General features: G+C 49.4%; 1 protein-coding gene across 1 annotated transcript in view; it reads left to right on the top strand.

Annotated features, from left to right (window-relative positions):
- Window positions 1-22,218, top strand: part of KIF26B (kinesin family member 26B) — a 470,603-nt gene that overhangs the window by 153,018 nt on the left and 295,367 nt on the right. Inside the window, exon 3 of the mRNA XM_058701126.1 lies at window positions 18,906-19,442. Coding sequence (XP_058557109.1) covers window positions 18,906-19,442 — 537 coding nt within the window. The remainder of the gene's footprint in view (window positions 1-18,905; window positions 19,443-22,218) is intronic.

The raw sequence follows: 22,218 nt of genomic DNA, 5'->3' as shown, positions 1-22,218 counted from the left end.
GACCGCTAACCTCACAGGGGCCCTTCGTCCTGGCCGGCGATGCCGCCGCTCTCCCGGTCAACTGTTGTCCGTCTTTCTTCCCAACCTCACGCACACCCTTCGCTTGACGCTGAATGTCCACAGGCTCCCACCACCGTCTGCCCATCTTCTCCGCCTTCTCGCCCGAGACTGGGGAGGAACTGCTCGTTCCAGGGCCAGTCCCTGCGCGGGCTGTCTCGGTGGCCTTCCCTCTGACTTGTTCAGGGTCACCCTCCAGCGGTTGTCCCCTTCTTCCTATGTCATGTCTCTGTGTTGGATCATTCCTCTTGGAATGCAAAAATTCCCTTCTAGCTCCCAAAAACCACACCCACAAAAAATTAAGAGTTCCCTTGACCCCATACCCCCCCCCACTAACTACATCCTGCTTCTCTGATGTCTTGCAGCAAATTTATTAAAAAAAAAAAAAAAGAAGAAGAAGAAGAAGACTTGCTTATGCCCTGTCTCCATTTTTCATCTCCGCCCTTTCTTGAGCTGCCATCACTCGACGAAAAGCCCCTGTGAAGTCATCAGGGATAATACTGATAGATAATATTTGTAATATGATTAATTTCATGACAGACAGTGATTATCATATGATAATTGTGCTACATTCATTCATTCAACAAGTGTCGGTTGACCTACTATGTGCCACACACTGTTCTAAGAGTTTTATGAGTATGAACCCCCATAAGCCTGTACCCTAAGGAGGGTACCCTTATTGTCCTCATTATATGGACGAGGAAACAGAAATAGAGAGATTAAATAATTCACCCTCTACCCCGTAAGTAGCATTCATTGCTTTCCTTGGCCCACGTGTGGTGTTCCCCGTTGGACCATTCCCTCCTTGAAATACTTTCTTCACCTTGTTTCTGGAACATCACTCTCTTTGCTTTGTCCTTTACCTTACTCCCTGGTTCTTCTCTGTTTCTTTTTCTGGTTCCTTCTCTTCTCCCCTGAACAAATCCTGGAGAGCTCAGCCATCATGCCTTTTCTCTGTCTGTACCCCCTCCTTCTGTGACCTCTCTTGCTCCCACTGTCCGTAGACTGTTGGCCTCTGGAAGGGTATGTCCAGCAGTGGCCTCACACCTGAATGCCAAACTTGGTTTTCTCCCTGACCTCACTCTCAGCCATCTTCCCTCCTCCAGACATGCTGGCCTCCTTCCTGTCCCTAGGCATGGTAATCCGGCCCCTGCCTTGGGCCCTTCCTGTGTGCACCTGTTCTCCCCTGAGATGCTTTCCTGAGATGCCTGCTGGGGCTCATGACCTTGCTGCCCTCACGTCCCTGTTCAGGTGTTCCCTGATGGACAAGCCATCTCTGAGTGTGTGAGAGAGAGCAGTCTCTCACTTCACCCCCAGAAGTCCCTTTCCACCTGCCCTGCTCCATTGTTCTCCATGTGTCACCACTGGACATACCTTATTTGCCGTTTACTCCTTTTTCTCCAGAAGAGAGGTCCCGACGGCAGAGACGTGGTTTTGTTCTCTGCTCTGTCACCAACGTAGGGCATATAATAGGTGCTTAATAAATACATGTTGAGAGGCACCGGGATGGCTCAGTTGGTTAAGCATCTGATTCTTGATTTCAGCTCAGTTCGTGATCTCATGGTTCGCGAGTTCCAGCCCTGCATCAGGCTCTGCACTGACAGCATGGAGCCTGCTTGGGATTCTCTTTCCCCTGCTCCCTCTGCCCCTCCCCTGCTCTCTCTCTTCTATCAAAATAAGCAAACTTGAAAATAAATAAATAAATAAATAAATAAATATTGAGAGAATGAATGACATCTCCCTACCCCCGCCCCCAGGGAAATGCATAGAGAGAGATGCTTTTAGAACTCTGTGTCTTTCATTTTCTTAAGGTAAATCTCTTTGGTTGTGAATGGATTCACGTTTCCGAAGTGAATAAAATAATAAGTGTATAAATGAGTCTTCTTTCCTCCTCCCTGAAGTTTTAAGACATTTATAAATGTACCTGAAATTGTAATAAGAGATTCCAGAAGGTTTTACAACATGCTTTCAGTTGATGGTAATAGCCAGAAATAGTTTAAATAACATTAATGGGGTATGGTTTTGCTAAAGGAACATAGTGTTTTTAAAATGGAAACTTCAATAATCCCATTTTACAACTTACCTAAACCTTTGAAATGCACAGCACTCATTAATGTTGAATTAGTTACTAAAAATGCACACCCCCCCCTTGCAAATAAATCCACCCTGATATTAACTGCCTAGGGTTTAAAGGTTTTTAATAATGCCTCAGTGATACTGGCTTAATGAATTAGGTTCCAAGGAAAGTGACCAGGCTTAGTTAACGATAAATCAGGTTCTACTCTTTGCAGAAAAAGCAGCTAAAACTGTGCTTGTAAATAATAATGTGGAAAGATCTGGTATTAATCAAACCACCACAGCTGGGCTCTATTTTCAGCTCCCAAAGGCAAGGTGGAGTTAATATTGAACATACCTATATTTGAAACTTAACACAATTACGCAGTCCTTTGAGAATGAGCTTTGGCAACAAATCGGCTGGGGGTTGCATCCGAAACAACGTTTATAAAATTGTACTTCCAAAGGCTTTGTCTCAGGTCAGTTTCTTTTTTTTTTTCCAATCATGCGATAGCCTCCCGACCATGCAGTTAAGTATTGGAAAAAAAGTGTTGGGCATAGTTTTTGTATAAATAATTGCCCTTCACTCTTCCCTGAAGGGGATAATCAGGTTCGGCCGGTGGCTGTGAAGGCATCTAGCTTGGCCCCAACCGGGTCAATGGACCCAACTGAGTCTGGGGTCCAGCCTCGGCCTGTCCAGAGGTGTGCAGTTTGCCCGTGACATCCTGGGCATAGCAGAAAGCCATTTTTCTGGCCAGTGGCTAGATACAGACACAGATCTCGCCACATCAGAATCCCCATCTTTCTGAAGGAGATTCTTCGGGAGTTTTCAGCTCAGCCTCCTCTGAATAGCCAGGGCCTTACCAAGAAGCACGTCTGGTGACTGAGGATGCCCACAGGCCCACCTGATGGGGGACAGCTCTCCTCTTTGCTCCACTGCTTTGAGGTGACTGCAAGATCCCAGGGAACATGGTGTCATGGGCCCAAAGGCTCTTGGTGACTGTCCCCAGAGTTTACAGATTCCCTTTGCCTGGGCCTCTAAGTGGAAGTTCGAGGTGGTGTGAGACTGTCGGTCGGACTGTCTTTCTGGAAAATGCCACCATTGCAGTGAGGAGAGAAGGGCGGGAGAGTGGCTTCTCACAAGTGTTTCAGTGAGCCTGGGGTGGAGCACATGTGAAGTCAATCTGACTCCATGTGGGGAAGAAACAGGGCCACTTTCTCGCTTTGTCTTTTCCGACCTATCCTGTGATAAGTGTAGCTGAGAGCATTTCCCTGTCTGTGTGCAAGGTCTGGACAAAGAGCTGGACACTGAGCTGGCCTTGGGACTTTGATCTTGGCCTTTCTTGGGAGCCACAGGCTTATCTGGATGGGCCCTCTTTGGTACTGTTTTTCTGTTAACCCCTTCTTGTTGATTAAGTTTTTACCTTTCAATTCCGGTGTAGTTCACATACATACCGTTTCATGTTAGTTTCAGGTGTACAATATAATGGTTCAACGATTCTCTACATTCCTCCGTGTTCATCATGATAAGTGTCCTCTTTAAACCTTGTCACCTCTTTCACCCCTCCCCCACCCACCTCCCCTCTGGTAGCCGCCATTTTGTTCTCTCCAGTTAAGAGAGTGTCTCTTGGTTTCTCTCTCTCTTTTTCCTTTGTTCATTTATTTTGTTTCTTAAATACTACACATGAGTGAAATCACACGGTGTTGGTCTTTCTCTGACTTCTTTCACTTAGCGTTACACTCTCTAGCTCCATCCATGTTGTAGCAGATGGCAAGATCTTATTTCTCTGTACATATGCACCAAATCTTCTTCCTCCATTGCTCTATCCATGGACACTTGGGCTGCTTTGGTTATTGTAAATAATGCTGCAGTAAACATAGGGGTGCAGGTAGCCCTTTGAATGAGCGTTTTTGTAGTTTGGGGGCCGTTAGGCCTTTCGGCACTTGGGTCGTAAGCTCCCTCACTGCAGACGGGTACGTGCACTGAACAGGATGTGGCTTATGCCCTGATTGTTCTTCAGGTCTAAATAGATGAAGGACTCGTTGCAGTCATAACAAAGTCCCTTTATGTCTGTGATTCCATTTATTCCTTCCATCATTACTAGAGATGAGTGTTACCGTTACCCTCGCGTGGCTGATGAGAAAACTAATACTGGGAGGTTTGGCCAAGACTGTGAAACTAGTTGATGGTGGAGCTTGGGCTAACAGATACTCACCACTCAAGTTCAGCGCTCCATTCATCCCGCTAACTGCTTCATCACCTCCCCAGACGAAGAGGAAGCCCTGTGTACTTGAATCTTTGATTACAATGTGTTTCGTAACATTCTACAAGGGTTGGGCCCAGGCTTCGTTTCCAGTACTTAGCAAAGAACCTGATGCCATGAGGTGCTTAATAAAGGTTTGATAAACGAATGAAATTAGTGAGTGAAGAGATGAGAAAAGAGTGAATATTGTGAATGAATAGGTAAGCTGGGCAAAAACCTACGTGTCTGTATTTGTACCGGAAAGCACCATGTGTTAAAGAGGTTTAATATGCGGCCGTGTATGTTGTGGAGGATATGCCTAAATCTCTCGTTTCCTCTAACTCCCTATCGATATGGAAGGTCTGAATCCGGTTCGCATCATGTTTATTGAAACGTCCTCGAGTCATGTTGGAATCTGTAACCAAAATCAAAACTGAGATCTATTTTATGAGTGTGAGTGCAAATGTGTATGTGGTGTGGTGTATACGTATGTGTGGTAGGTGTGTATGTGTTTGGGGTGTGTGTGTGGTGTGCGTGTAGGTGTATGTAGTATGAGCATATATGTGTGTGAGTGTGTAATCAGTGGGGGTGCGTGTTGGAGTGCGTGTGGTGGGGGGGGTATGTGTGTGCGCGTGTGTGTGCGTGTGTGTGCGCACGCGGGGGGGGCGGTGCTGTGGGGACAGCGAGAAGCGTGGCCTCTCCCGCCCCGAATGCATTCAGGTCTGTGCTCTTCCCACCTCCTTATCTTGCGACGAGCGCCTCAGAGGTGCTGGGGGTAGAGTTGGTGCTGTTTTCCGTTTCTTACACGGCGTATGCAGGTGGACAACGTGCATGAATTGGCCAAGTCACATCTACCTTTTATTGGGGCTTGTTGGTCAAAAAGCTCTTAGAACTATGAAGACAGGGGCGCCTGGGGGGGGCTCAGTTTGTTAGGCGTCCCGCTTCGGCTCAGGGCACGATCTCCCGGCTCGTGAGTTCGAGCCCCGCGTCCGGCTCTGTGCTGACCGCGTGGAGCCCGCTTGGGATTCCCTCCCTCTCTCAAACATAAACAAACATTTAAGAACCACGAAGAGAAATGAATGAGTAACGGTGTAGCCGTAAGAGCGAGTGCGCTGTCAGGTTTGAGGCTCCGTGTCTGGAAGGGCCAGATGCCCCAAGGGTGGTCCCGGTCCGCAACCCCCCCCCCCCCCCCCAGATGACCTCGGGCTTCTGGTTGAGCCAGCGAGGGGGTCATTCCGACAGACAGCTTCAGCTTTTCCTCGGGGGGGGGGGGTGGGGGGGGTGAGGGGAGGGGCCCTGAGGCCCCGGTGAAGACTGTAGCCGCGGGGGAGGGCGCCCTCTGTTGGGCTGTGGGGGTGGCACACAGGAGCGCAGACGCCAGACCGGCGCACGTGCCCACGGCCACGGCCGGAAATGTCTTCTGCCCCGCCCCCCGTGACCCCTGGTCAGGGTCACGAGGCGGGAGTGTGAGCCCACGGTGGGCGGCTGACTGTCTGACGGTCACGGAGAGGAGAGGTGGGGCGAGCCCCCCCCACCCCCCCACCCCGTGAGGGCTTCTTGTCCCTCCTGCGCCTCACCGCCGCCTTCCCGCCACGGTCGGGGCTGTTTCGGTGACGCTTGGCTCAGCCCAGTGGGTTTTCAGACCTTTTCAGCATCGATCCTTGTAGGAGAAGGGAGGATAGGAAGTCTTGCGTGATGATCCCGGGGCTCCTCCGTCCCACCCCAAATGCGCAAGCAGAGGTCTAACGATGGCTGCGTAAGTTCTGGGCCCGCAAGCCGATACTCCGTAACTAGACCTCGGACTCGTCGGTCTGTCCCGTGCTCTCGGCACTTCCTTTGCCCCAGGGGCGTGTCACGTCACCTCCCTGCACCATGAGTGGACACCAGGGTGCCCCGCAGGGTCTACTCCAGCGGGGGGCGCTTAGGGCCAAAGCCCCTGTGACCTCCCTCGACAAACCTCGCCAGCGCAGAGCCTGGCACGTCGTCTGCGCCACGTAAATGTGGGTTCTGCTGCAACAGGGACCTCTCTGGTCTTCTCTGTCATCGCATCGAGTCACATCCCAGAGGAATAATGCTTCCTGTCACGCCGTTGGCTTTCCGTGTCCCGGCGGGAAACTGCGAAGTTACTGTGATGTGACATCCAGTCGGAGGCTCGAAGTGACTTCATAGGGACAGCAGCCTCGGCCGTGGCCTCTCCGGCCCAGGCCGGGCTGCACAGATGGAAATGACAGGCTGTGTGAGCGGTCGCTGGAGCTGCGGGCCGGCTGAACGGGGTCATGTGGACAAGGTCGGGTCCCACATCAGCCCCGCCCTGCCGCGCTCCTGTAGACAGCAGGCGGCACCATCAGCAGAAGTGGGGGGGGGGGGCAATAGCACGTGTGTCCAGACAGAAGGGGACGCGAGGCTGGGGACCTGTGCCCACCCACAGCAGCCCCCCCACACCCACGGCCCAGCACAATGGTCGGCCACAAGCCAACGGTCACAATACGAAGAGACTGTGCTGTTTGCAATCCGGTATCTCCACACTGAAGTGAGTCTGGGGGAGAGGAGCTGGATTTGCTTCTGGATTTGGAGCACCTGCCTCTGTGTCCTGCATCCGTTCTAGGACAGTGGGTGACAAGGAGTCGGGAGAGGGCTCAGGCCCTGCTTTCAACCCCAGACGACATGGGGACTGAGCCATTCTTTGGTCTGGGAGTCTTTTCCTGTGTAAGATGCTTAGCAGTGTGTCTGGCCTCTACCCACTCGATGTCAGTAGCCGCCTCCCAGTTGTGACAATTGTGACTGTCTCCAGGGATTTCCGAATGTCCTCCAGGGGTCAAAATCACCAGGGGTTGAGAGCCACCAGAGCAGGGAGAGGATTTAGTGACTATAAGAGACTATACCTGTAGTCTCTGGGCTGTGTCCCACGAGTCATATATCATTGTCTTGGATGACGACAAGACAAGCAGTCCCCGGCACTGAGGTTTGCAGAGACGTCGCAGTTCGTTGGGTGGGGTGGAGAGCTCCCCTGTCAGGGCCACAGTGGGGTAGGTGCTCGGAAGGGAGGGGAGAGGTCCCTTCCCACCTGTTCCTTCTCCCTTCTCCAGCTCAGTCTCCGCTCTCATCCCTTTTGGACAGTGTGGCACAGAATCACCCGGGATACTTTGCTGAAATGCACATTCCAGAGCCCTACTCCCCAGAGATTCTGATACAGGGTACAGAGCATCTGAGAGCGGCCCGGGGTCTGCATGGTATAGCTTCCCAGGTGATTCTGTTGCAGGGGGGTGGTCTGGAGGTAACGCCTTGAGAGGCAGGATGTCAAAGCAAACCAGCTTTGCCAGTCCCCTGAGGACACTAAAATCTAGCATAAAGAAGAAAACGACAACTTGAGTACAAAGCAGAAAGTCATAAAAGTCCATAAGAAAGATGAAGTTCTTAAATGTAGAAACGCCTTATCCTGAAGATGGATTCATTCATTCATTCATTCATTCATTCAGCAAACACTTTCTGAGTGCCTATACTATACTTCAGACATTGTCCTAGGCATCGGGGTGACGCAGTGAACAACATAGACACATGTCCCTGTGCTCACCCAGTTGATATCTCGCAGGAGGAGACAAAGAAGAGGCTCCATAACAGAGTAGTATGTTAGAAGGTGGCAGGGGCGCCTGGGTGGCGCAGTCGGTTAAGCGTCCGACTTCAGCCAGGTCACGATCTCACGGTCCATGGGTTCGAGCCCCGCGTCGGGCTCTGGGCTGATGGCTCGGAGCCCGGAGCCTGTTTCCGATTCTGTGTCTCCCTCTCTCTCTGCCCCTCCCCTGTTCATGCTCTGTCTCTCTCTGTCCCCAAAATAAATAAAATACGTTGGAAAAAAATTTAAAAGAAGGTGGCAGTGCTGTAACGAGAGAGCAGAGAAGGGGGTTAGGGAGTGCTGGGGGTGGTTTGCAGGTGTAATCAGGTGCTCAGAGAGGACCTCCTTTGCAAGGTGACATTTGAACACCTTGAGGGTGGTGAGCGACAGGTAGATCCCGATAGGAGCGAGTTCTCCGTGCACAAGGGAGAGCAAGCATAGAGTCACCGAGGCAGAGTGAACATTCCTGGTGTGATCCAGAGACAGCAGGGGGGCTCCTGTGGCAGAGCGGAGTGAGTCAGGGAGCAAGTTGTAGGACTGGGGGTGGGGAGGGAGCAGGAGGCCCGGTCCTGCAGACTGTGACTTGACTCAGGTGGGCCGGGGAGGATTTTAAGTCGAGGAATGTCAGCATCAGATTGCAGACTTAGAAGGATCACCCTGGCTGCTGTCTTGAGTAGACTCTGGGGGGTGGGGTGTGGGGGGGGAGCAGGGTAGAAGTTATCATTACGGTTGAAATTATGGCATGGTTTCTGCCCCCTCGGCATTTACCGTGATTGTGGAGATAGAACATGTACCACTGTAACTAACAAGGAAGTATTTGCTAAGTGATATGATTAACTCGGATCAGAGAAGTGTGCTAAAAGTCAGCGGAGGAAGACATTCCTTCTGAGAGTCAGACTTCATGCCCAAGTTGGGCCTTAAGATGGATGAACAAGGTTTTGTTGTTATTGTTGTTGTTGTTGTTGTTTTGTTTTTGTTTTTGTTTTTTAGTTCCGGGGGTATATAACTGGCATTCGGTAATCTGTATACATCTTAAATATACAAGTTGATACCTTTGGTCATATGCATGTACCCACAAGACCACTACCACAATAGTGAACATCTCTGTCACCCCTGAAAGTTGGGTGGGAATTATCATGAGGACAGAGACTTGAGCAAAGGCACAGAGGCAGGGAAATGCAGGGGCTTCCTCTGGACAGAAGAAGCCCACCCTGACTATACAGGAGACTCATATGAGGACCCCTGAGAGAGACGTCTGACAAGACAGCTGGAACCAGATTACATGGGGTCGGAAACACTGGGTCACATGGGTTAGGTCACAGGGGGACGAGCAGAGGTATTTAAGTGTGTTTTAGGGTATAGAAGAAACAGAGTTTGTCTGCTAAAATTTCATCTTTTAAAAAAAACAGAGGAGCGCCTCGGTGGCTCAGTAGGTTAAGTGTCCGACTTCAGCTCAGGTGATGATTTCACAGTTTGAGGGTTCAAGCCCTGCATCAGGCTCTGTGCTGACAGCTTGGAGCCGGGAGCCTGCTTCGGATTCTGTGTCTCCCTCTCGCTCTCTGCCCCTCCCCCACCAGCACTCTCTCTCTCTCTCTCTCTCTCTCTCTCTCTCTCTCTCTCTGTCTTTCAAAAATAAATGTTAAAAAAAATTGAAAAAATACATCTAATCCAGATAGACTTTAATAATTCAAAGGTAGAACTTTAGCATGTTACAGTAGACTCTTGATTAATGCCTCATAGTTTTGAAGGCCTGCCCTCTAGTCTTGTGTCAGGTTGAAGGAGAACTTTGAAGTTCAGGGAAACACTTAAATAGGTTTTCAGCGAGTATCTCCTGCCCTCCCCCATCCTGAGGACTTGATCTGCTTGTGAACGGGTCCTCCTCTCCAGGACCTGGGGGTGGACCGGAGGGCAGGATTTTCAGGTTTGAAGGTAGTTAAGCGGCTAAGATGAAATCATCTTCCTTTTTCCGCCTCCTGGGCAGAGAGGTTGGAAACCCCTCGGAGACACTTGCTGGTTGGCGGCTCTGGGATTCTACATGACCATCCAGCAGGGCGCCTTTGCAGAACTGCTCACTCCTGGGGAGAAATAGAGAGACTGAGAAATGCTTCTCAGTTGAGAAGCATTGTCTTCTCAGTTCCGTGAAAATGAGCGACTCCGATTAGTGCGCCTCTGAGCACAGAGAAGGCTGTGAGCCACACGGTCGCGCTCAGGAATTCTACGGATCCATTCTTACTTTGGTTTCTTTGAAGAGGACCTTGACTTACCGTAATGGGAAAGATGTTAACGGAAGACCATATGGTCTCACCTTTATCGTCTCCTCACCTCTTAATGCCCAAAGTGTTTGCTAACTCCTCCTGGACACAGGCACGCCCCAGGATCCTTGTCACCATCGTTGCCATCATCATCGGACGGACCGAATTCATATCCACAAGGTGCGGTGTTAGATACTGAGAAGTGTGACCCTGACACTAATTGCTACCTTTACTTAGCATTTCCCAAGGACAGGGACTGTGCGACCATGTTACATCCAGTCCTCACTCGATAAAATAGGGACTATTCTCAATTCCCGTTTCCTTTTTTTCTTAAATTATCAACTTTTTTTTAACATTTACTTGTTTGTTTTGAGACAGGGTATGCATGTGTGTGCACACTGGAGCATGAGCAGGGGAGGGGTGGAGAAGGGGAGAGAGAGAATCTCAAGCAGGCTCCGCGCTGTTAGTGTGGAGCCCGATGTGGGGCTCAAACCCACGAACTATGAGATCATGAGCTGAGCTGAAATCAAGAGTCAGACGCTTAACTGACTGAACCTTCCAGACACCCCTATCAATTCCCATTCTCACATCTAGGGGGACTGAAGCTTGGCTGAGTTGCTAAAAAATGCCTCCCCGTGAGGTAGCTACTAAGTGGTCAAGTGGGGGCCTGAGCCTCTCCCACTTGTAACCGATTGCTTTCAAGAGAATCAACAGGGACCGTCGGTGCCATTGAGTCGGAAAAGGTCAGACACAGGGCATTAAAGAAAATATGCGTGATTGTAGTGGAGGGACACCTCACCTATTCTCTCAAGTAATTCGTGAACTGTTCTTAATCATATTAAGTTCTAATTAAAAAGCTCCCTCTTCTTTTGAAGCAGAAAGTTCGTATCAGCCGCAAGGCTTTTTCGCACGTTGCTGCGAGCAGCCGTGTGAATTGCATCCTGCCGCCAACGGCGTCGCGTGGGGAACACGATCATTCACGCCGGGTCCCTGCTCTCCCCGCAGAGCCGGGTAACTCAGGCTGGGCACAGTCCCTACATTACAGGTTAATTTGGCCTCTTCTGTAGAACAGCTCTGGTCTGACAGTTCACATTCTTCCTCTGGCGGTTTTTTCGGTCCCTTGGAGCTCATTACCTGGCATGCGTTTACGTGCGTTCTTGCTCACACGCGGGGATCCGTGTTCTCGGGTGATCGTCGTTACGGAGCGAGGCGCGGTTGGCGCACGAGGTGGGTCAGTAATGATGACGATGATGATGGTGATGAGCCTTGGGTCCAGACGCGGCCTGATGGGCCGGAGGGAGGTTTCACGTTACCAACGCCGGCCTGTGATTTCAGAGCCAGGCTGGATCTGCTGTGCTTCTGTGGTTTGGTTTGGGCTCTTGCAACAGCTCTCCACTCGCTCTTGTCCCCTCCCTCGTGCAACCACCGAACTTTGCAGAATGAGCCTTGTGTCCTCGTGCCAAACAGAGGAAACCGGTCAGGGATGCTAGTGAGAACGGCAGCCCCCGTAAGGCGGTCACCCTCGACCACCGGGGCAGTGAGACGTCATCACTCGTCACCGTCTGATATGTTCCCTGGCTTCCCTCCAGGGTGGTCCCATGCCTTGTTTGTGGGTCTGGGGACTCTGCGAACCGCAGCAGTAAAGGACACTGAGGTTTGTCCGTCAGTTGCCCCGGGCAGGTTCAACCAGACGGCTGGGCAGAGTCTCACTGGAGAAGGACAGTGGGTCGTCACGACCGACCGGAGGCATCTCTTTGATCTTTCCCGTGCTGTCAGGCACGCGTGGAAAGTGAGTGGTGCGGGTCAGGGGGCTGGTGAGCATGGGAGACCATGCCATCCCAAGGAAGAAGTTTCGTCTGCCAGGTGGCACTTCCCATGCCTCCTTGGACTTGATCTGTTGGCGTTCTTCCTTCTGCCTACAGCTAGTTAAGGTTTGGTCAAATCATCTGGTTCTTTCTTCTGAAATTACTGAGGCAAAGATGAGATGAGATGAGATGAGATAAAGTTAAATTAAATTAAATTAAATTAAATTAAGCAAAAATAAAATACTACTTCTTGGAGAGACGTCTGGGTCCAGATATTCGAATGTGGAGCCAGGAAGGAGGGAGTTCATATTCTTGGTTCAGATGCACCTGAGGTCTGCTGTCTGTTGTTTTGCAAACCTTCCGTTTTGCTGTTTCCATTCCAGAAAGAGCAGCATTGACATTGACACCTGCCTTTGGGGATAGAACTGCTAAGCAGAACACTGGGATTCTTGAGAAGGAAAGAACACTGCTGAGGAAGGTGTTGGGAGGTGGGGAGGAGGTGGGGAAGCAGACGTTCGCTGCAAAGATTGTAAGGAGTGTGAAGGTGAATTCCATTGATCTTTTGGGAAGCTTCCTGCAGTGGGGATCAAGACACGGCATTCCCGGAGTCCTGCCCGCCATCCCGGGCCTCGTGGGATGGCGTTTATGGAGGAAGAAAGTTTAGGAACAAAGTAGAGACAAAGTGCCTTTGAAGAACGACTTCAATCCTGACGCGCTTGTCTCCAGAGGCCTCTGGAATAATAAACCAGAAGCAAACATCAACAGGAATTTGTATGACACATGCTGGACACTGACTCCAGCCGCTGCCTCCCTCCCAGACCCAGAGGCTTTGGAGGAACACGGTCAAAGTATCCTTTTGGCTAAAATTACACGGAGAAAAATGACAACCTTGTCCTCAAAAGTGGCATCAGTGTTTATGGCTGAGCAGAGGATGAAAAGGGGCGGGAGGAAGTGAGGGCCATGAGCAAATGGCCTGCTTGGGCAGTAGTTCGCACGTTCCCACTCTCGCTCCACGATCTACGCCCTCATTAGCAGCTGTGCCCGTGGACAGTGAGCATGTTGCTTGCTTGCTGGGGGTCCAGCCCACCTGTACCGGGGTAGGTTTCTCTTGTTGCCAGTGAGTCGGCCTGATGGTAAAACAAAAACAAAAACAAAAACAAAAACTCCCCAAAACAAACCGCCAAACCCAAAACCTTTTGCATATAAACATGACTTTTCTGGGAAATTAGGAGGAAGAGTCATAGATCTTGTGTTGAGGTAAGAGAATGGAGAATATATTCAAATAGTTTAAGGACGAGCCAGGGAGAAGGACGGCATCTGGGTTATGGTTGGCACACATTAGGTTCTTCAGCCAGCTAGAACAAATACGGTTGGGGAACTCTAACAACCTTAGATTTGGAAGGGTTTGTGTCATGATAATCGTATAATAGGCAACTAGCTCACTTAGACAAAATAAACGAAACATGGACCCAGCTCAACTTTGTTACTTGACTGTTTTTGCTTTGGTTGAATTCTTTTCATCCATTTACGTAATTCACAAATACCTGTCCAGCCCTTACCGTGAAGTAAGCACTGTTTGAGCCACGGAAGGATTAAAGATGGAAAGAAAGAATATTTCCCCTCAAGGACCTGACAGTCTAGCAGAGAAGTAGTTCTCCAAATAGAAACTATAGAAATAAGATTGCTCCTGGAATGCAGGTCTAGGATAGCAGGGTAATGACACCATCGGATCTGCCTTCTAGTAAAATCGTCTTGGGGGGAGGTGGGTTGAGGTCAAGGCTAGAATCAGGGAGACCGTGATGGTGTGAGAAGTGTTTACAGCTTTATTATCACAGTGGACGTGAACAGAGGCACCGTAAAGGCTCTCAGAAAGTACCATCTACATTTGGCGGTTGGATTGGAGGGGAAAGGGGGAGACAAGGAAGGTTCTAGATTTCTGGCCTGGGTGCCTGAATGGATAAGGATGCCATTTAAACTTTGATGGTGATTGTTGGAGTAAGAGTACGTTTAAGGGCCAATAAAATTAAGTTTGAATTGTCAGTTTGAAGAGTATTTATTGGGGTGATGTTTTCCAGGGCGGGTATGGGATATAAGGGCTTTGGAGTTCAGGAGAAAGACCAGCAGAGACAAAAAGAGAGAATTCCCAGTCACCAGGATATAGATGGCTATTGAAGCCATGGGCTTGGATGCCATTGCCTGGGGAAGATTTCATCGTAATTTTTTAGATCAGTCTGCCAGAAGACAGTGGGGAGGTCAACCTAAAGAAAGTCATCAGTCTAAGACATGCTTAGGGGATGTGTTAGGACACCCCTTTTCCCAAAACGCCCCTAGAAGAAGTAGAGCTGTAAAGGGGTTGGAGAACCATCTTCCAGAGTTTTCTGTGTTCCTTTCTGGCAGTGAGCTGTTGGGCACGTGTTTGCCCTAACCCTCCTCCTAAGGAACGTTAGCAGTCGCCCAAGTGTTTTCTTGAATTCCTCCCCACGGCAGGTGTGCAGGAGAAATCATTTTGTTACTATTTTTGAAAGATGAGGATGTTTGGGGCACCGAACCTTCACCTTCAAAGTTGAGGACGCAAATGTCGCCCAAATACCAATAGCCCACTTTTCGTACATGCTGAAGTGAAAATTAGGACGTTCAAGATAGAGATTCAGCTTGTGCAGGGTTCCCGCTGTTCCCGGGCGATTGTTTCCCGAGCTCACAGGGTGAACGAGGACTAGACGTAGGAATGTCTTTGAAACCCAGGGGCTAGGCAGCAAGCCAGACTGTGGGGCTAAATTCCTTCCTTCCCGGGGTCCAGGTTTCTTCAGGCGCAAGCTGACCCCAAGGGCGCTGCCCTAGCCCATCTCCTGGGGCCACTGCAAACCTTTTTGTGCTCGTGACGGAAGAGATTGGCATGTGTGAGCCTTCCATGGCTCTGAAGCCTCCTTTTCTCTTTTCTTCCTGTTTAGGACTCCTCTCCCCCGAGCAGCATCTTTTCCCCAGCGCGTACAGAAAGCCGTGTCTGTTGACCATTCCCCTTTGAAGTTTTGAGTTGCGCTAAAATATTTATAATGTACGGACAAACCCTTGCAAAGGGTTTTAGTTTCCACAAGCTATATCTCTTGACTAATTGGGCTTTTTAAAAAAAATGTTTGCTTATTTATTTTGAGAGAGAGAGAGAGCACAGGTGGGGGGAGGGCCGAGATAGAGAGAAGTTCAAGCAGGCTCCACGCTTGTCAGCACAGAGCTCAACGTGGGGCTCCATTTCTCAACCGTGAGATCACGACCTGAGCCAAAATCAAGAGTCAGACGCTTAAGCGACTGAGCCACCCAGGCTCCCCAACTAACTGAGGCCTTTTGCTGATAAGCACGCGCATAGGGTTTCAGATCAAGGGTGGCTTAATTTAGGGAACGCCTCTGACATCAGCCAGCAATTGTATCTCGTTGAAGAGTCGATCTCAGCTTTGCTCCAGAGGAGACAGCAGTGGCTCTTTGCTGCTTCTGGGTGTCTGTGGTCATGTGCATTGTACTGATAGAGGGCTTTGCTGCAGCACTCATGGCTGGTTTTGTTGACGCCTTTGTTGACCAGGTGGGGAGCGCTGAAATTCCGTGGGTCCCATGTGTGTTGATTGGTCCTGGACTGGAGGTGGCAGCAAAGGGTCGTGGCATGCAGGAACCAGGAAGGTCCCCTGGACTGTGAACTTGCGGGAGACAGGAATTGTTTTCACGCATCCTGAGGTCCCCAACCTAGTGCAGGGCCTGGCCAACGGCCGTTCTTTGTTAAATGTTGGACGTTGAACGGCAAAACAGCAGTGAGCTGAGTGAAGAAGGTACTGTTTCAAGGGAGGGCAGTAAAAACCAAGAAGAGGGGCACCTGGGTGGCTTAGTCTGTCGGGCTTGGGTCATGATCTCGCGGTTCATGAGATCGTGCCCCGCATCGGGCTCTGTGCTGACCGCGTGGAGCCTGCTTGGGATTCTCTCTGTCCCTCCCCGCTCACACACACACACACACAGACACAGACACACACACACACACACACACACACACACACACACACTCTCTCTCTCTCTCTCTCAAAATAAATATTAAAAAGCAAAACAAAACAAGAAGAAAAGGAGAAAGGAACCCCCAGAAGCAGGCTTACGCCATTTCTGGAGCATGGATGTGACCCCCCCCCCCCCCCCCCGCCTGAGCTGCAGATGTCAGACTCCAATCTAGATTCTATAGGGATCGAAAATAAACTGTGAAGTGTGGACAGGACTGGACTTCTATCTGCCTCCTCACTGTGACGCCTCTTCCTGATGATTGGATTAACACAAACGTTCTAAATCAGCCATTCGTTTGAGGCTTCTTGAAACCAAATAGTTTGGCATCTTGAAAGCATAAGCTATATGGGTTGCGGGTTGCTTTGGAATGCCCGTCTCTGATTTCTTATGCTGTCTCTGGTTACGTAGTAGAACGTGGGGATAAATAAATGACCTTGAAACAACGAAAGGATAAAATACGGCCTGGTCATTAAAAAATCACATTTTCAAATGACATGTATTGGTAAGGGAAAATGCTCATTTTGTAATGTTGTATGAAAAAGCAGGAACCTGTGTCTGGGCACAGATGGGGGCTCAGATAAATTTCTTTTGAATAAATGACTATTGCCTAGATGAGCGAGGTGAAAACTGTGCAAAAAACCCCATGAGTCCATCGATGAATATGACTCTTTGGCTCTGAAAAGCACGACCTAGGGTTTGAGAGGTCTGGGTGTAGTCCAAGCTACTAACCTTTTTGGAGCTCAGTTTCCTTATCTGAACACCGAAGTGACAGCCTGCTCCAGAATGGTTCCTGAGGGGTCCTTTAGCCCACCAGGGGTCCCACATGCTCGGAGTTGTGATCTGACTCTGGACAAAGCAGCTGTCACCGGGAAGGATGCCACCAGGCAGGTCTCATATGGCTCGCAGCACTTTGTCAACCGGACTCGATCAACCTTGACCTCTTATTATTTCCCATCATTTTAGGTGACTGTCTTGAGTTTCTGCCTCCTGAGCCACCCCTTGCTGCTGCCGTGTAAAGGGGCCTCTTGATTTATTAATCAGTTAATCAGCGCCTGCTGAGGAGCTATTCAGGATAGTTAAACAGGGAAAACAAAACGGTATAGCACGTAATCAAGATGGATCGTAATTAAGAACATCTCTCCCACCGCCGATCTTTCTTCCTGCCCACCCAGGCGCCCCCCCCCCAACTGCCTCTCTTACCCACAGCTCATCAAGCCCCATTCAATCCTGAGGGCCCCCCCTTTCCCATGAAACCAGACAGTAAGTTTCCGAAGGGCAGACTTTTCTTCTAATGTCCTAGAGGAAAATGAGCCTCATCAATCATTTGCAGCAAATTTTGGATCTCAAAAGTTCAGTCAGGCCCCCAAAATGACATATGGCTCCGTGTGTATATACACGTACCATACTCTCTTGTCCTGATTTCTCCATGGCCAGAGGCACGGAGCTGGAAGGATCTCACGGGAAGAATCGGCCATGGCCTCTGGTGACAGACGAGGCGCTCAGTGAGGCCAATTAGCTTGTCCAAAGTCGCACGGCTAGTTAGTAGCAGAACTAGAATTAGAACTCAAATATTCTGGTAAACAGTTAACACCCCTCATGCTTATTTCTCTGCAAAATCCTGTTTTCCTATAAAAATGAACAAAGTGAATGAAAGAAATCATCCTCATTAACTTCATTTTCTGATTTCTTTTAAACTTTTATTTGTTTTGAGAGAGAGAGAAAGAGAGAGCGTGTATGTGTGCCAGTAGGAGGGAGGGGAGAGGGAGAGAGAAAGAATCCCAAGCAGGCTCCGTGCTGTCAGCACAGAGCTCAATGTGGTGCTCGATCTCACGAACCGTGAGATCATGACCTGAGTGGCAATCAAGAGTCAGACACTCAACCGACTGAGCCACCCAGACACCCCCTGATTTCTTTTAGGCAAGGGTTTCCGAGCTAAAGAGTTTTGAATAGTAGTTTTAGATGATGCTTGTGGGGACAGGTGTCTTGGACTGTTTGTCATGGAGGTATTTTTCTTTGAATTGGTGAGGATATCAGACACGTGTATCCAGCTTGCCATGGAGCAGATGGTCAACGGGGAATCTGCAGGGGCTGCTGGGCTTCTGGTCCAGAATCTGTTCGGTTTGGTTTCCTTCCAATGGCACTAAGCACGCAGCACTAATGAGGCCAAGACTTTCTTAGAATAGAATCTCCATCAATCACCAGTGTTCCATGGCCTGCGGGGGGCCAGGGGACCACATGCATCAGTCGGGGCTGACGGCACTCACCCCTCACTCCCTGTAATTCTTCAGTGGACACGTGGAGAAGAATCTGGAATGTTCTTTGGCCATCCTGGTGAGGAGGATGCTTAGAAATCTTTTTGTTTTTTCGGGGCGCCTGGGTGGCGCAGTCGGTTAAGCGTCCGACTTCAGCCAGGTCACGATCTTGCGGTCCGTGAGTTCGAGCCCCGCGTCAGGCTCTGGGCTGATGGCCCGGAGCCTGGAGCCTGTTTCCGATTCTGTGTCTCCCTCTCTCTCTGCCCCTCCCCCGTTCATGCTCTGTCTCTCTCTGTCCCAAAAATAAAAAAAAAAAAAAAAAAAAAAAAAACGTTGAAAAAAAAAAAAAAAAGAAAAAAAAAAAAGAAATCTTTTTGTTTTTAATTATTCCTAATGTCTCCACCATAATAATCTCCTATTTGTCAAAGGTGTTTGTCCACTAGAGGCTTTTCTGCCAGCCTGGCTGCTCACGTCTGTTGGAGGTCTATCAGACAGTCAGACTCTGAATACATCTAGGGCTTAACTCCTAAGCCAGACATCTGAATTGCACGTACCAGCCTTGAGTTACAGGTTCTCCTGTTTTGTTTTGCTTGTGTGCTCTCCAGGACCCTGCTTTCTCGGCCGTGATTCACGACAAGCTCCAGGTCCCCAACACCATCCGGAAGGCATGGAATGACAAGGACAACCGCTGTGACATTTGTGCCACACACCTGAACCAGCTGAAGCAGGAGGCCATCCAGATGGTGGTGACCTTGGAACAGGCAGCTGGCAGTGAGCATTACGATGGCTCGCCTGGCTCGCCCCCAGCCCTCTCCAACATGCCCACCCTGGTGGGGTCCCGGCACATGGGTGGGCTGCAGCAGCCCAGAGATTGGGCCTTTGTGCCTGCCTCCTACGCCTCCCCCAACTACACGGCTTTTGTCAGCAACAAGCACAGCAGCAAACCCAACAGCCTCGGGGTCAGCAACGGGGCCGAGAAGAAGAGTGGGTCCCCAACCCACCAGGCCAAGGTCAGCCTTCAGATGGCCACCAGTCCCAGCAATGGGAACATCCTCAACTCAGTGGCCATTCAGGCTCACCAGTACCTGGATGGCACCTGGTCCCTGTCGAGAACCAACGGAGTCACCCTGTACCCATACCAGGTAAGTAGCCTCTGGGCAAGTTAGAATAGGGTTGGTTGGAGTCCATGCAGAGAAGTGGGTTGCACTTCCTGTCTTTGCTCTTTTCCTTCTGGGGACTCCCCAACTCAGAGCCCAATGTTTCCATGTGGCCCCCCACTGGCCATTGCTAAATAAAGATGAAACATATGAGGGGCCAGTGATCCATGGTAGCGCTCTGCTTCCAATGTCTGGACCCTCTAAAAAAGGTGTAGACTCCCTTCCTAACCCCTTCTGCCTTGTTGGACCATAACCCTTTTCTATCTGCAATTCACTTTAAATACGGTTGGGATTAGGTTACCAAGTGTCTTTCCGTTTTCTTATTTTCTCTTTTTCAGTTGTTTAAATTAGCACATACTCCCGAGTCTCCCTATAGAAATTAAGGGAGCAGGTCCTAAATCTGCCAAGGAATCTTAAAAAATTGTCTTAACTTTTCTTGGGTGAGTTTTCTGTTGGATGAGGGTTGGGTTTGCCATATGTGTTCTCTGTGTCCCCTGCATCAGTCATGTGGCAAGCAGCAGAAAGCATTGAAGTCCCTGTGGATTGGAGGGGTGGCCATGGTCACAGAGTGTATTACTCAGGAGATCTCACTGGTGTAACAAATGATCCCAGGTTATTTCTTACTCATGGCCCTGTTGTATTGGGTGTTTGGTGCCTGGCCTTCCACTCGTTTCCATGTCACCATCTTCCAGGGGCCTCAGAGTCTGACACCAGATCTTGTACAAGCAGCCAAGGAATGAGGGAAGAGAGAGATTATGGAGAATCTCATGGGGGGACTTGAGGGACCCAGCCTGGAAGGGACATAGGTAACTTCGTCCACATTCCAATGGCAAGAATCCAGGCTTTTGGCCTCACCTTCCCTCAGCGGAGGCAGGGAAAGCCAATCTGACCGTGTTCCCAGGGGAAAAAAAAGAAACAAGTTGAGAGAACACAGTATGGTTTTGTTACGTGGGGCAAAGGTACGGGGGAACATAAAATGCGTTAAATGTGGCTGATCAAATTCCTGGTGACTTTTCTAGAGTGGAAGAGGGAGTATAGATGGCTTGTCTTGATATCTTGAAGGAAAGTGGGGAGCCTGGATCCTTATCTTAAGAAGTTAGCATTCTTGGATCGCCAGACTGCCATTTACTGGGTGCTTTGTAGTTTTCAAAATACGGGGCGCACATAATTTTATTTAACCTCACAGTAGACCTGTGAGCAGGCAGGATGGATGTTAGATCTTCCTTTTATTGATGGGGAACACAATGCTTAGAGAAATCGAATGACCTGCGGCCACACAGTTGGGGACGGAGCCAGCACTGGCTTGCCACTTCTAACTTTCCCCGAGCTTTACCCCAGAGCAGTGTCCCGTCAACATCTTTCCCAGATATGGCTCCTTTCCAGACCCGACATACCAAAAAATCACTCCTGTGTTGACCTGCAGGGACCTACCTGCCACTTTACTTTGGGGTGGAATTTTCTGGATTGTGAGTATAAAAATCTGATGCCGAGCCAGTGGCCCCCTGGATGGGGCTTTATCATCTAACGCTTGAACATAACCATGGAAGGCAGGAACAGAATAGCCTCTTTCCGCTGTTGAGTAACATACCTTTTCTGTTAGAGATTTTAAATATATTATGTTGAAAACTAATAAAAAAAGTATTATTTTTCCTATAAAATAACATACAAAAAATACAAACAAGTATAAATAAGACTAAAAATCAACATCACCCAGAAATGGACTATATAACTGTTGGGTATGTTTCCTTCCAGGATTTTATACAAGCCCAATTTATACAATTGTGATTATGTTTAATTCTGTGATCTGCTTTTCGCTTAATATTACTGGGTGCATTTTCCCATGCCATTATATATTTTTTTCTAGAATAGGATCCTTAATGGTAGCATAGTATGCCATTATATAAATATGCTCCATTATCTGAGTGTGGCCTAATTTATATAACCAAGCACCAATTACTAGAGTTTCAGTTTTCGCTACTATAAATAAAATGCTCGGGTGCACATTCTTGTACTCAGGTCGTATTTTCAACACACCCTGAGTTGTGTGAGGCACGTACTCATGTTACACAGACGACTCATGTTACACCTTCCTGGGCCCCAGAGCACTTGTGACATATATCAGGTGCTAGTTAGAAGATTCAGCTGCTGCACAGCACTAATGAGCAAGGATGAGGGATTGGGCCTTGGTGCTTTCCTAGAAAATAGTCAAAGTGTTAGGAAAGTTTGTATGGCAGGGTAAAGATGCTTCTTGAAAGCAAGATTAAGGATTTTTGATGATTTTTTTTTTTTTTTTTACTTGTGCCTGATTAGTTTTGCTCCTCCTCTTCTTCCATGTCTGCTGAAAAAGAATGTCCTGCCCAATCACAAATGTTTATTAAGCTCTAACCAAGTGCTGGACACTGTGCTAGGTGTCGGTGGGGCTCCCGCGTTGGGCTAGAACCCCAGGTTCCGGTCCCGTGGTCTTTACGGGGTCGGGCGGGTGAACCACCCAGTGTCAGCTGGGGAGGTGAGTGTGGGGGTGAGAGAGCGCACAGGAGGGCTCACAGTCCAGCCCGTGGGCAAGGCCGATGCAAGGATGATTCACACGAGCCACCGACTTGAGAATTTCCTGGGTAAATTCGAATGCTTCTTTCCGACTCCAGAACAGGCTAATTCGTGCATTTCGGCCTAGTCGATACAGGGATCAAAGGGAATCTGTCTGGGATAAAGAGATTTGGTGCCTGGCTGTGAATCGGTGCCCCCGTGTCATGACTGTGTCATC

The sequence above is a fragment of the Neofelis nebulosa genome, chromosome 15, assembly GCF_028018385.1.
Source record: "Neofelis nebulosa isolate mNeoNeb1 chromosome 15, mNeoNeb1.pri, whole genome shotgun sequence".
Classification (NCBI taxonomy): Eukaryota; Metazoa; Chordata; class Mammalia; order Carnivora; family Felidae; genus Neofelis; species Neofelis nebulosa.
The sequence above is the reverse complement of the archived record's forward strand: the minus strand, read 5'-3'. Positions and strand labels throughout refer to the sequence as shown.